The following is a 14749-nucleotide window of genomic DNA, read 5'->3' on the forward strand; positions in this document are numbered from 1 at the left end:
TATTGTATCCAAGTCCTACAGGCACTTTGGACCTCCTATTTTCTATCCAGGTATGATTCAACGTTCAACTAAATGGGCAAACTCTCACCCAATCAAAGCTCCATGATATCAAAAATAGACACCAGTGACTATCCTTGATTGAAAACAATAATTCTCTTACTAAAAGTACCAGCCTGTCTCCTTTGCCCAATACACTCTACATTTCCATGGATTGTGAATTATATGCTATCAACTTTGTGTACCCACCTGGAAATAAACTAAGTTATTGGTGTCATAGATTACATACAGGGAATAATTTTTCTTCTTTACTATTGTGGAAGTTTTAAAACATGGACACAAATTCTATGATACTCCTCACATTGAGAAGGAAGGTCTCCATCCCCTCTACCTTGAATATGAGTGGGTTTGTTACTGCTTTGAACAAGCACAGTACAGCAGAAGGGATACTACATGACATCCCAGGCTAGGTCATAAAAGGCCAGTAACTTCCACCTGGTTCCCTTGGAACACTCCTCATGAGCCCTGAGCCACAATATAAAAAGTTGGACTACCCTGGGACTACCAAGCTAGAGAGACCAAATGTAGACATTCTTGTCAAAAGACCCGCTGAGCCCAGCCTTGCAGTCATCTCACTAAGGTGCCAGATATGTGAGTGAAGCTATTTTGGACCATCCATATCACCCCACCTCCAAGGTGAATACCACCACATAGAGCAGAAGAATCTCTGAGCTGACCCCTGCATGAATTCCTGACCCACAAAATCATGAGATAAAATTAAATAGTTTAAGTCACCACGTTTTGGAATAGGGTGTTATGTAGCAATAGATAATTAGAAAAACTATTTCCAGTTTCACGAAGATAACACAAAAGTAGCCAACTGGGAAACCTTGAGGAAGTTTGTCTTTGAATAAGAAGTGAACATGTCACTTCTAAAGAGAGTAATATGTGTCAAGCCTCTGTATGGATATTCAGCTGAGCCCTTGCATATGCAGGCACCCCAAGGATGGTACAGGTGCCAGTTTTTCATGTTCCACGGGGGATTTTCTTGCATAAGTAAGTGTGCCAGTAACTTCTCACAGAGTTCATAAGGCTACTATTTTTACGTTTGGCTCTGTCCCAGTCTAGAAAAGTAGCACATGGTTCACTTAAATTGGAGTCGAGAGTTTTCCTTAATTGCATTGGAAATACTGCTCCCTGTCTCCTACAACACAAATAGATTCTCTGAACCTTTTCCTCTCTTTAACATTCATTGGTTATTATACTAATTTCTGCCAGAACATAGAGCTAGAAATGTAGGAAAATGTCGCACTGAGGATTGGCTCTTTTTTCTTTCCCATTCAGCTTTACCTTTAAACTCCTTAGAAATCTAACAATTACTCAGAAAAGCCCTTTTAAGTAAACTTGGCCTTTATTCCCTTTCTTATCACTGCATTCATTTTGTGAGCTCTCTAGGACAAAAGCTCCTGCCTACTATATCACAGTAGAAGCCCCAGCATAAGTGACATTCTAAACACATTAGTGAGTTTATCTAAAATCTGGTTCTGATTGAATAAAACCAAACTAGATAGGCCACTTACTAAAATAGAGATGGCATTTAATCTATTAGTGAAATATTGCTCAGGAATCTTTGATGGTTAACCAATTACCAAAAGAAGGCATTGAGGGTACACTGTTTTAGGTCATTCTTGGCAGTCCTCAAAGAAAGACCTTGCCATTGCCAACAGAGTCCCCTTCAGAGTTAGAAAGGCATCTAGGCAAGCCTCTTATCATTAATCATAGAGAAAGTCTGTTACCCAGACTTTTAAAGGCCACTTTCAGAGGTACTACAACCTCCCCCACTGTACTTTTTAAGAAATAAAAGCGGGGATGCTCCTCTTCATTTATTCCCTCCATAGTTTCTTCAACAATTTAAAATTCATTATGAGAATGACTAGACATCTGCAGTTGTCACATGCTAGGGCTATGAACTTCCTTCATGTTCTACTAAAGCTTCTTTGGGCCTCTTTTTATAGAAATTATAGAAAGCTGTTTAACATTTACCATATTGAGGTACAAGAGTCCTTCTACCACAGTTCCAGGAAATGAGAGAGGTGCAGTCAAGAACGATCCCTGGCATGTTGTAAAAGGCCTTAATTGAGCCTAACCTACACAGAATTCCTGTAATTAAATAGGAAATAGGGAGCCAATACTCAAGACATGACTGAAGAATTGAGGGAACAAAAGGGCAGAACATAATTAAAGACAGAAGAAAATGAGTCAGTCCTGTGGAAAACAGCCAGCAATTATGGTGAGAAAAACATCTCAAAAGGTGAATCCTTCTTCAATATTTTAGAGCTTTGTAATCGGGTAAGTAAAAGAGATCAAGAAACAACTAGGGCTGAAGAGTTGTACAGCTGACATTTCTAGTGGTATCTGAATGAAATAGGGGTGAATGTCTTTGAGATCAACATTGGTAGCAGTCCACAAACTCTTATAACAGAAGAAAATATTTAGTAGAGTGTGGATTAGCTAGTGGGGCATCTAACAGGCTCTGGGAAAACTACCCATATTGGCCTCTCTTAACTATCATTATAAGCAAATCTCTTAAATGAAGAAAATTCCCAAGTCAGATTTCCACAAGCCAAATCTTGGGGGCAACAAAAGATAACTAGAAACATTTATATAATCAGTGCTTTTTGCTATTATAAAACACTACCATATTCATTTTATCATTTGGAGTACTTACAACGAACTTAGAAGATGGGAATTTTTTCTCATCTACATATAAAGAGAGACTAGAAGAAATAAAGTGATTAGTGTGAAGTCACAAATAAGTTAGTGGCACAGCCACTATTAGCACCTAAAGATCTAATTTCCCAGATTTATGGGCCCTGCCTTCAATCCTAACTCTCTAGGAGCTGAGATTAAATGGTAGCAGTATTCTGAGAAGCCAGTACCACCCTGTTGAAAAGGAAGAGTGATTACAGATTAAAGAACTCTTGCTATTGGAATAAATGGGTTTAACAAAACTGAGTTGCCAATACAAAGTCATCCAATGAGAGGAAGGGAAGACAGACCACTTTGTTGTCCTTAACATTGTTTCCACTTGACCCACATGCTCCTAATAAAAATAAATATTGACCAACATAGGTACTTCCACATTTAAGTCTCAGCTAGCTCTGGTGTGTGGCCAAGGACCTTCATTTTTAACAATTTCCCAGGTGACACTGGTGGTACAAGTCTAGGGACCACACAAAAAGATTATTTATTCAACTGTTAAAATAGAGTTCACAAAAAAATATAAATATTTAGGAATAAATCTAACAAAATACATATAAGATCATTATGAGGAAACTATAAAACTCTGAAGAAAGAAATCAAAGAAGGTCTAAATAAATGGGAGAGATAACCCATGTTCACAAATAGTAAGACAATATTTTTAAGATGTCAGTTTGTCCCATCTATAGATTCAATGCAATTCCAATCAAAATTCCAGCAATTTGTTTTGCGGATATTGATAAACAGGTTCTGAAGTTCATATCCTACTTCAAGACTTACTACAAAGTTACAGTAATCAAGATAGTGTGGTATTGGTCCATAACATTTTTCACAGAACAAGAACAAATAATCCTAAAATTTATATGGACCCACAGAAGACCTAGAATTGCCAAAGCAATCCTGAGGAAAAAGAACAAAGCTGGAGGTATAAACCATCCAGACTTCAGACAACATTACAAACCTACAGTAATCAAAGCAGCATGGTATTGGCACAAAAGCAGATATATATATCAATGGAAAAGAACAGAGAGCCCAGAAATAAATCCACAGACATATGGTCAATTAATCTATGACAAAGTATGCAAGAATATACAATGGAGAAAATACAGTCTCTTCAACAAGTGGTGTTGGGAAAGCTGGACAGCTATGTAAATCAATTAAATTAGAACACTCCCTCACACCATATACAAAAATAAACACAAAGTGTTTTAAAGACCTAAATATGACATGGCACCATAAAATTTCCAGATGAGAACATAGGCAAAACATTCTCGGACATGAATCATAGTGATATTTTCTTAGATCAATCTCCCAAAGCAAAAGAAATAAAAGCAAAAATAAACAAATGGGATCTAATGAAACTTAAAAGTTTTTGCACAGCAAAGGAAACCATTGGCAAAATGAAAAGACAACCTATGGAATAGGAGAGAATATTTGCAAACAATGTGATCGACAAGGAGTTAACATCCAAACTATACAAACAGCTCATACAACTTAATACCAAAAGAAAATTAAAAACTGAACAAAAGACCTAAATAGACATTTCTCCAGAGACATACAGATGGCCAACAGTCACAAGAAGAGATGCTCAACATCACAAATTATTAGAGAAATGCAAATCAAAACCACAATGAGGTATCACCTCACACAGGTCAGAATGGCCATCATTAAAAAATCTACAAATAATAAATGCTGGAGAAGATGAGGAGAAAAGGGAACCCTCACACACTGTTGGTGGGAATGTAAATTGGTGCAGTGACCATGGAAAACAGTATGAAGGCTCCTTAAAAAACTAAAAATAGAGCTACCATATGATCCAGCAATCACACTCCTGTGCATATATCCAGAAAAAAATTAAAACTTTAAGTTGAAGAGATACATGCACCCCAAGTTTCACAGTGGCACTATTTACAATAGCCAAGACATGGAAACAACCCAAGTGCCCACCAACAGATGATTGGCTTAGGAAGATGTGATACATACATACACACACACACACACACACACACACACATATATATATATATATATACACACACATATCAATATACACACACATATATATTTATATATAAACATACACATAATGGAATATTACTCAGCCATAAAAAAGAATGGAATGTTGCCATTTGCAGCAACAGGGATGAACCTAGAGATTATCATACTAAGTGAAGTAAGTCAGACAGAGAAAGACAAATATCATATGATATCACTTACATGTGGAAGCTAAAAAATAAGACAAATGAATCTATATACAAAACAGAAACAGACTCACAGACATAGAAAATAAACTTACAGTAACCAAAGGGGAATGGGAGGGGAGGAGGGATAAATTAGGAATATAGGATTAACAGATACAAGCTACTATATATATAATAGATAAGCAACAAGGATTTACTGTATAGCACAGGGAGCTATATTCAACTTCTTGTAATACCTAATAATGGAAAATAATTTGAATATATATACATATATATATGAATCACTTTACTGTTATACCTGAAACTAACACAATATTTAAATCAACTATACTTCAATATTTTTTTAAATTTTGTAAAAAAAAATCCTGTGATATTGCTGAAAAAATAGACAAACAGATCAATGGAACAGAATAGAGAGCCCAGATATACATCCACACAAATATAGTCCATTGGTCTTTGCCAAAGAAGCAAAGGTAATTCAATGGAAAAAGGACAGTCTTTTCAGAAATGGTGATGAAACAACCAGACTTCCCCATGGAAAAAAAAAAAAGGAATCTAGAGACAATTCTTACACTTTCTCAAGAATTAGCTCAAAAGGGGTCATAGACCTAAAGGTATAACATAGAATTATAAAACTCCTAGAAGATAACATATGAGAAAATCTAAATGACCTTTGGTTTGGCACTGATTTTTTAGATACAACCCCAAAAGCATGATCTGTGAAAGAACTGATAAGCTGGACTTCATTAAAATTTAAAAATTCTGCTCCACAAAAGACATTGTTAAGAAAATGAAAAGATAAGCCACAGACTGGAAATTATTTTGCAATGCACATTTCTGATAAAGGACTGGCATCCAAAATATACAAAGATATCTTAAAACTGAACAATAAGAAAACAAACAAACCAATTAAAAAATAGGCAAAAGACCTGAACAGACACCTCACCAAAGATGATCTACAGGTGGCAAATAAGCATATGGAAAGATGTTCCAAATCAAATGTCATCAGGAAAACACAAATTACAACAGCAAAGATATACCATTACATGCACATATTAAAATGGGTAAAATCCAAAACACAGCCAACATCAAATGCTGGTGAGCATGTGGAGCAACAATAACTCTCATTCAAAGCTAGTGAGAATGCAAAATGGTAGTCACTTTGGAAGACAGTTTGGCAGTTTCTTACAAATCTAGACATATCACACAATCTAGCAATTGGATTCCTTGGAAATTAATCAAAAGAGTTGAAAATTTACATCCACACAAAAATCTGCACACAAATGTGTATGGTAGGTTTTTCATAATTGCCAAAACTTGGGAGTAACCAACATATCCTTCAATGGGTGTAGGGATGAACAAACCGTGGTACATCCATATGATCAATATAGGTTATAATATATGCATATATATTATTCAATGACAAAAAGAAATGAGCTTTGAAGCCATGAAAAGACATAGAGGAACTTTAAACGCATATTACTAAGTCAAAGGAGCCAATCTGAAAAGGCTATATACTGTATGACTCCAACTGTATGATATTCTAGAAGAGGCAAAACACAGTAAAAAGATAAGTGTTTGCCAGGGATTTGGATATCAGAGAAGGAAGGGGGAATCACAGGGGATTTTTAGGGCAATGAAAATATTCTTTATGATGAAACTTTGATGGTGAATATATGTCATTAAGCATTTGTCAAAACCCATAAAATATTCAATAAAGAGTGAACCCTAATGTAACTATGGACTTAATAATATTGCATTGATGTTGGTTCATTAACTGAAACAAATGTACCACACATGCAAGATGATAATAGAGGAAACTGTATGGGGAGGAGAGGGGAAAGAAAGGGAGTACAGTTTACCCTTGAACAGTGCAAGGGTCAAGGGAACTGACCCCCCACACACACTGTGCAGTCAAAAGTCTGCATATAACTTTACAGTCAGTCTTCCAGTATCTGAGGTTCCACAACAATAGATTCAACTGAACTCGGATCATGTAGTACTGTAGTATTCATTGAAAAGCACCCACATATAAGTGGACACACACAGATCAAATCTGTGACGTTCAAAGGGCAACTGTATATGAAATCTCTCTGCACTTTCCACTCAACTTTTCTGTAAAATGAAAACTGCTCTAAATATTAAAGTCTATTAATATTAATAAATTAGACTTTAAATGTAAGGAAAAAAAGTTTTCACATAGATTTAAATAAAACAATATGTCATAAATAAAGCCCACATTATTACTTCTAAAAGCACATAAGCACATAAATAGATAATTTGTTTAAGAACACTAAAGACCACAATTTTTGTCAACATGTTCGACAGTCGAATTTAATGTCCTCTGAAATCTTATCTCACTGAAATGAATAGACTAATTTCCCTCTACCTAATGCTAAACTCTCAGGATGGGAACTTGAGATAGAATAACCAGATCAACTCCCTGTCTTTACAGTACCCAGGTAATGATGAGACAGAAACTGAAACAACATAGTGTCACTCCAACCAATGAGGACAAGAAAACTTCCCAAGATCAGAGATGATCTTGGTTCTAGGCCCAGTGTTATTGACCTACCATCATCATCCTCTCGTTTTCTACTTCGTTGAGCAATTCGGCAAATTCCTTGAAGGATTCAGCTGAAATGACAGAATAAAAGATAAACCAAATTAATCATGGTACCTGATAGGCAAGTGAGCAGAAATCTATGGGAAAAGAGGTAGAGACCAGTGCCCCAAGATGATATGACCACTAGAGGAAGGTGTCAAATCTAAGGACAACAGAAGAAGGAGTTCAGTACCTGGTGCATAGTTATTTCCTTTTTCTTCTTTTGTTTTTGTTTTTATTTTGCTAATGTTCCTACCCCAATTTTTTTTGCTCCAGTTGTACTGAGATATAATCAACATATAACACGGTATAAGTTTAAGGGGATTTTGGCAAACGGTAAAAAAAAAAATGAGCATAAGATTAAAAAAATATTAAACATAGAGTTACCACATGATTCAGCAATTCCATGCCTAGGTATATTGCTAAAAGAACTGAAAACATATACAACCAAACAATTATATACAAATGTTGTTGACTGCATTATTCGTAATAGCCAGTAAATGGAAAGAATGGAAGTGTTCTTCAATTGCTGAATGGTTAAACAGTTCTGATACAGCTATTCAATGGAACAATGTGTGGCAACGAAAAGAAACAAAGGATGGATACTCAATACAACATAGAATAACTTCAAAAACATTATGCTCAGTGAAAGAAGCCAGTCACAAAAAGCCACATATTGTATGATTTTGTTTAAATGAAATGTCTAGACTAGGCAAATCCAGAGAGACAAGAAGTAAATCACTGGTTCACTGAATGTAGGGGGAAGGTGGGAATAGGGACTGATGCTAATGGATTTGTGGTTTCTTTTGAGGGTGTGAAAATGATCTGGAATTGTATTGCAGCGATGCTTGCACAACTCTGTGAATATACTAAAAGCCACTGAGTTGAGGCTGGAGGGGAAGATGGAGGAAGAGTAAGACACGGAGATCGCCTTCCTCCCCACAGATACACCAGAAATACATCTACACGTGGAACAACTCCTACAGAACACCTACTGAATGCTGGTAGAAGACCTCAGACCTCCAAAAAGGCAAGAAAGTCCCCACGTACCTGGGTAGGGCAAAAGAAAAAAGAATAAACAGAGACAAAAGGATAGGGACGGGAGCTGCACCAGTGGGAGGGAGCTGTGAAGGAGGAAAGGTTTCCACACTAACTAGGAAGCCCCTTCACGGGCGGAGACGGCGGGTGGCGGAGGGGGAAAGCTTCGGAGCCGCGGTGGAGACCACAGCAACAGGGGTGCGGAGGACAAAGCGGAGAGATTCCCGCACAGAGGATCGGTGCCGACCGGCACTCACCAGCCCGAGAGGCAGGTCTACTCAACCGCCGGGGCAGGCAGGACTGAGAGTTGAGGCTCGGGCTTCAGTCAAGCGCAGGGAGAGGACTGGGGTTGGCGGCGTGAACACAGCCTACAAGGGGTTAGTGCACCACGGATAGCCGGGAGGGAGTCCAGGGAAAAGTCTGGACCGGCCAAAGAGGCAAGAGACTTCTTCTTCCCTCTTTGTTTCCTGGTGCGCAAGGAGAGGGATTAAGAGCACTGCTTAAAGGAGCTCCAGAGACAGGCGTGAGCCGCGGCTAAAAGCATGGACCCCAGAGATGGGCATGAGACGCTAAGCCTGCTGCTGCCACCAACAAGAAGCCTGTGTGCAAGCACAGGTCACAATACACACACCCCTTCGTGGGAGCCTGTGCAGCCCGCCACTGCCAGGGTCCCGTGATCCAGGGACAACTTCCCCGGGAGAACGCATGGTGCCCCTCAGGCTGCTGAAACGTCACGCTAGCCTCTGCCGCCGCAGGCTCGCCCCGCACGCCATACCCCTCCCTCCCCGTGGCCTGACTGAGTCAGAGTCCCCGAAGCAGCGGCTCCTTTAACCCCGTCCTCTCTGAGAGAAGAACAGACGCCCTCCGACAATCTACATGCAGAGGCGGGGCCAAATCCGAAGCTGAGCCCCGGGAGCTGTGAGAACAAAAAAGAGAAAGGGAAATCTCTGCCAGCAGCCTCAGAAGCAGTGGATTAAAGCTCCACAATCAACTTGATGTAGCCTGCATCTGTGGAATATATGAATAGACAACGAATCATCCCAAATTGAGGAGGTGGACATTGAGATCAAGATTTATTACTTTTTTCCCTTTTCCTATTTTTGTGAGTGTCTATGTGTATGCTTCTCTGTGAGATTTTTTCAGTATAGTTTTGCTTCGACCATTTGTCCTAGGGTTCTATCAGTCTGTTTTTTGTTTGTTTGTTTGTTTCTTAGTTTCTTGAGTTATTTTGTTTATTTGTTTTTTCTTTCTTTTAAAAAAATTATTTTTCTTAATAATTACTTTTATTTTAATAACTTTATTTTATTTTATTTTACTTTATCTTCTTTCTTTCTTTCCTTTCTTCCTTCATTCCTTCCTCCCTCCCTCCCCCACTCCCTTCCTCCCTTCTTTCTTTCTTTCTTTCTTTCTCTCTCACTCTCTCTCTCTCTCTCTCTCTCTTTCTCTCTTTCTGTCTTTCTTTCTTTCTTTCTTTCTACTTTTTCTCCCTTTCATTCTGAGCCATATGGATGAAAGGCTCTTGGTGCTGCAGCCAGGAGTCACTGCTGTGCCTCTGAGGTGGGAGAGCCAACTTCAGGACACTGGTCCACAAGAGACCTCCCAGCTCCACATAATATCAAATGGCAAAAATCTCCCAGAGATCTCCATCTCAACACCAGCACCCAGCTTCACTCAATGACCAGCAAGCTACAGTACTGGACACCCTATGCCAAACAACTAGCAACACAGGAACACAAACCACCCATTAACAGAGAGGCAGCCTATAAACATAATAAGTCCACAGACACCCCAAAACACAACATGTGTACCTGCCCACCAGAAAGACAAGATCCACCCGCATCCACCAGAACACAGGCACTACTCCCCTCCACCAAGAAGCCTACACAACCCACTGAACCAACTTTATCCACTGAGGACAGACACCAGAAACAATGGGAATAATGAACCTGCAGCCTGTAAAAAGGAGACCCCAAACACAGTAAGATAAGCAAAATGAGAAGACAGAAAAACATACAGCAGATGAAGGAGCAAGATAAAAACACACCAGACGTAACAAATGAAGAGGAAATAGGCAGTCTACCTGAAAAAGAATTCAGAATAATGATAGCAAAGATGATGCAAAATCTTGGAAATAGAATAGACAAAATGCAAGAAACATTTAACAAGGACCTAGAAGAACTAAAGATGAAACAAGCAACGATGAACAACACAATAAATGAAATTAAAAATACTCTAGATGGGATCAATAGCAGAATAACTGAGGCAGAAGAATGGATAAGTGACCTGGAAGATAAAATAGTGGAAATAACTACTGTAGAGCAGAATAAAGATAAAAGAATGAAAAGAACTGAGGACAGTCTCAGAGACTTCTGTGACAACATTAAAGGCACCAACATTCGAATTATAGGGGTTCCAGAAGAAGGAGAGAAAAAGAAAGTGACTGAGAAAATATCTGAGAGATTATAGTTGAAAACTTCCCTAATATAAGAAATGAAATAGTTAATCAAGTCCAAGAAGCACAGAGAGTCCCATACAGGATAAATCACAGCAGAAATATGCCAAGACACATACTAAATAAACTGTCAAAAATTAAATACAAAGAAAACATATTAAAAGCAACAAGGGAAAAACAACAAATAACACACAAGGGAATCCCCATAAGGGTAACAGCTGATCTTTAAGCAGATACTCTGCAAGCCAGAAGGGACTAGCAGGACATATTTAAAGTGATGAAGGAGAAAAACCTGCAACCAAGAGTATTCTACCCAGCAAGGATCTCATTCAGATTTGATAGAGACATTAAAATCTTCACAGACAAGCAAAAGCTGCGAGAGTTCGGCACCACCAAACCAGCTTTACAACAAATGCTAAAGGAACTTTTCTAGGCAAGAAACACAAGAGAAGGAAAAGATCTAAAATAATGAACCCAAAGCAATTAAGAAAACAGGAATACAGACATACATATCGATAATTACCTTAAATGTAAACGAACTAAATGCTCCCACCAAAAGACACAGAATGCCTGAATGGATACAAAAACAAGTCCATGTATATGCTGTCTACAACAGATCCACTTCAGACCTAGAGACACATACAGACTGAAAGTAAGGGGATGGAAAAAGATATTCCACTCAAATGGAAACCAAAAGAGAGCTGGAGTAGCAATTCTCATATCAGACAAAATAGACTTTAAAATAAAGACTATTAAAATAGACAAAGAAGGACACTACATAATGATCAAGGTATCGATCCAAGAAGAAGATATAACAACTGTAAATATTTATGCACCCAACATAGGAGCACCTCAGTACATAAGGCAAATACTATAAGCCATAAAAGAGAAAATGGACAGTAACACACACATAGTAGGGGACTTTTACACCCCACTTTCACCAATGGACAGATCATCCGAAATGAAAATAAATAAGGAAACCCAACCTTTAAATGATACATTAAACACGGTGGACTTAATTGATATTTATAGGACATTCCATCCAAAAACAACAGAATACACATTTTTCTCAAGTGCTCATGGAACATTCTCTAGGATAGATCATATCTTGGGTCACAAATCAAGGCTTGGTAAATTTAAGAAAATTGAAATTTTATCAAGTATCTTTTCTGACCACAATGCTATGAGACTAGGTATCAATTACAGGAAAAGATCTGTAAAAAATACAAACACATGGAGGCTAAACAATACACTACTTAATAACGAAGATATCACTGAAGAACTCAAAGAGGAAATTACAAAATACCTAGAAACAAATGACAATGGAGACACAACGACCCAAAACCTATGGGATGCAGCAAAAGCAGTTCTAAGAGGGAAGTTTATAACAGTACAATTCGAACTAAATAAACAGGAAACATCTCGAATAAACTACCTAAACTTGCACCTAACGCAATTAGAGAAAGAAGAACAAAAAACCCCAAAAAGTAGCAGAAGGAAAGAAATCATATCAGAAATAAATGAAAAAGAAATGAAGGAAATGATAGCAAAGATCAATAAAATTAAAATCTGGTTCTTTGAGAAGATAAATAAAACTGATAAACCATTAGCCAGACTCATCAGGAAAAAAAGGGAGAAGACACAACTCAACAGAATTAGAAATGAAAATGAAGTAACAACTGACACTGCAGAAATACAAAAGATCATGAGAAATTACTACAAGCAACTCTATGCCAATAAAATGGAAAACCTGGAAGAAATTGACAAATTCTTAGAAATACACAACCTGCCAAGACTGAATCAGGAAGAAAGAGAATATATGAACAGACCAATCACAAGCACTGAAACTGAAACTGTGATTAAAAGTCTTCCAACAAAGAAAAGCCCAGGACCAGATGGCTTCACAGGCGAATTATATCAAACATTTAGAGAAGAGCTAACACCTATCCTTCTCAAACTCTTCCAAAATATAGCAGAGGAACACTCGCAAACTCATTCTACGAGGCCACCATCACCCTGATAACAAAACCAGACAAGGATGTCACAAAGAAAGAAAACTACAGGCCAATATCACTGATGAACGTAGATGAAAAAATCCTCAACAAAATACTAGCAAACAGAATCCAACAGCACATTAAAAGGATCATACACCATGATCAAGTGGGGTTTATTCCGGGAATGCAGAGTCTTCAATATACATAAATCAATCAACGTGATACACCATATTAACAAATTGAAGGAGAAAAACCATATGATCATCTCAGTACATGCAGCAAAAGCTTTCGACAAAATTCAACACCCATTTATGATAAAAACCCTGCAGAAAGCAGGCATAGAGGGAACTTTCCTCAACATAATAAAGGTCATATATAACAAACCCACAGCCAACATCGTCCTCAGTGGTGAAAAACTGAAAGCATTTCCACTAAGATCAGGAACAAACAACGTTGCCCACTCTCACCACTCTTATTCAACATAGTTTTGGAAGTTTTAGCCACAGTAATCAGAGAAGAAAAGGAAAATAAAAGAATCCAAATCAGAAAAGAAGAAGTAAAGCTGTCACTGTTTGCAGATGACATGATACTATACATAGAGAATCCTAAAGGTGCTACCAGAAAACTACTAGAGTTAATCAATGAATTTGGTAAAGTAGCAGGATACAGAATTAATGCACAGAAATATCTGGCATTCCTATACACTAATGATGAAAAATCTGAAAGTGAAATCAAGAAAACACTCCCCTTTACCAATGTAACAAAAAGAATAAAATATCTAGGAATAAACCTACCTAAGGAGACAAAAGACCTGTATGCAGAAAATTATAAGACACTGATGAAAGAAATTAAAGATGACACAAATAGACGGAGAGATATACCTTATTCTTGGATTGGAAGAATCAACATTGTGTAAATGACTCTACTATCCAAAGCAATCTTCTACAGATTCAATGCAATCCCAATCAAACTACCACTGGCATTTTTCACAGAACTAGAACAAAGAATTTCACGATTTGTATGGAAACACAAAAGACCCTGAATAGCCAAAGAAATCTTGAAAACGAAAAATGGAGTTGGAGGAATCAGGCTCCCTGACTTCAGACTATATTACAAAGCTACAGTAATCAAGACAGTATGGTACTGGCACAGAAACAGAAAGGTAGCTCAATGGAACGGGATAGAAAGCCCAGAGATAAACCCACGCACATATGGTCACCTTATCTTTGATAAAGGAGGCAGGAATGTACAGTGGAGAAAGGACAGCCTCTTCAATAATTGGTGCTGGGAAAACTGGACAGGTACATGTAAAAGTATGCAATTAGATCACTCCCTTACACCATATGCAAAAATAAGCTCAAAATTGATTAAAGACCTCAATGTAAGCCCAGAGACTATCAAACTCTTAGAGGAGAACATAGGCAGAACACTCTGACATAAATCACAGCAAGATCCTTTTTGACCCACCTCCTAGAGAAATGGAAATAAAAACAAAAATAAACAAATGGGACCTAATGAAACTTCAAAGCTTTTGCACAGCAAAGGAAACCATAAACAAGACCAAAAGGAAACCCTCAGAATGGGAGAAAATATTTGAAAATGAAGCAACTGTGAAAGGACTAATCCCCAAAATTTATTAGCAGCTCATGCAACTCAATAAGAAAAAAACAATCAACCCAATCCAAAATGGGAAGAAGACCTA

At 37.8% G+C, this 14749-nt stretch overlaps 1 protein-coding gene across 3 annotated transcripts in view; it reads right to left on the bottom strand.

Annotated features, from left to right (window-relative positions):
* The window catches only part of OPHN1 (oligophrenin 1), a 582946-nt gene that overhangs the window by 350173 nt on the left and 218024 nt on the right, over positions 1-14749 (bottom strand). For all 3 annotated transcript variants that reach the window (XM_027093626.1, XM_027093627.1, XM_027093625.1), the window contains exon 4: positions 7534-7595. In XM_027093626.1, the coding sequence (XP_026949427.1) occupies positions 7534-7595 (62 nt within the window). The remainder of the gene's footprint in view (positions 1-7533; positions 7596-14749) is intronic.

Source organism: Aethalodelphis obliquidens, unplaced genomic scaffold (assembly GCF_003676395.1).
Source record: "Aethalodelphis obliquidens isolate GAN/ISIS:26980383/991018 unplaced genomic scaffold, ASM367639v1 scaffold85, whole genome shotgun sequence".
Classification (NCBI taxonomy): domain Eukaryota; kingdom Metazoa; phylum Chordata; class Mammalia; order Artiodactyla; family Delphinidae; genus Aethalodelphis; species Aethalodelphis obliquidens.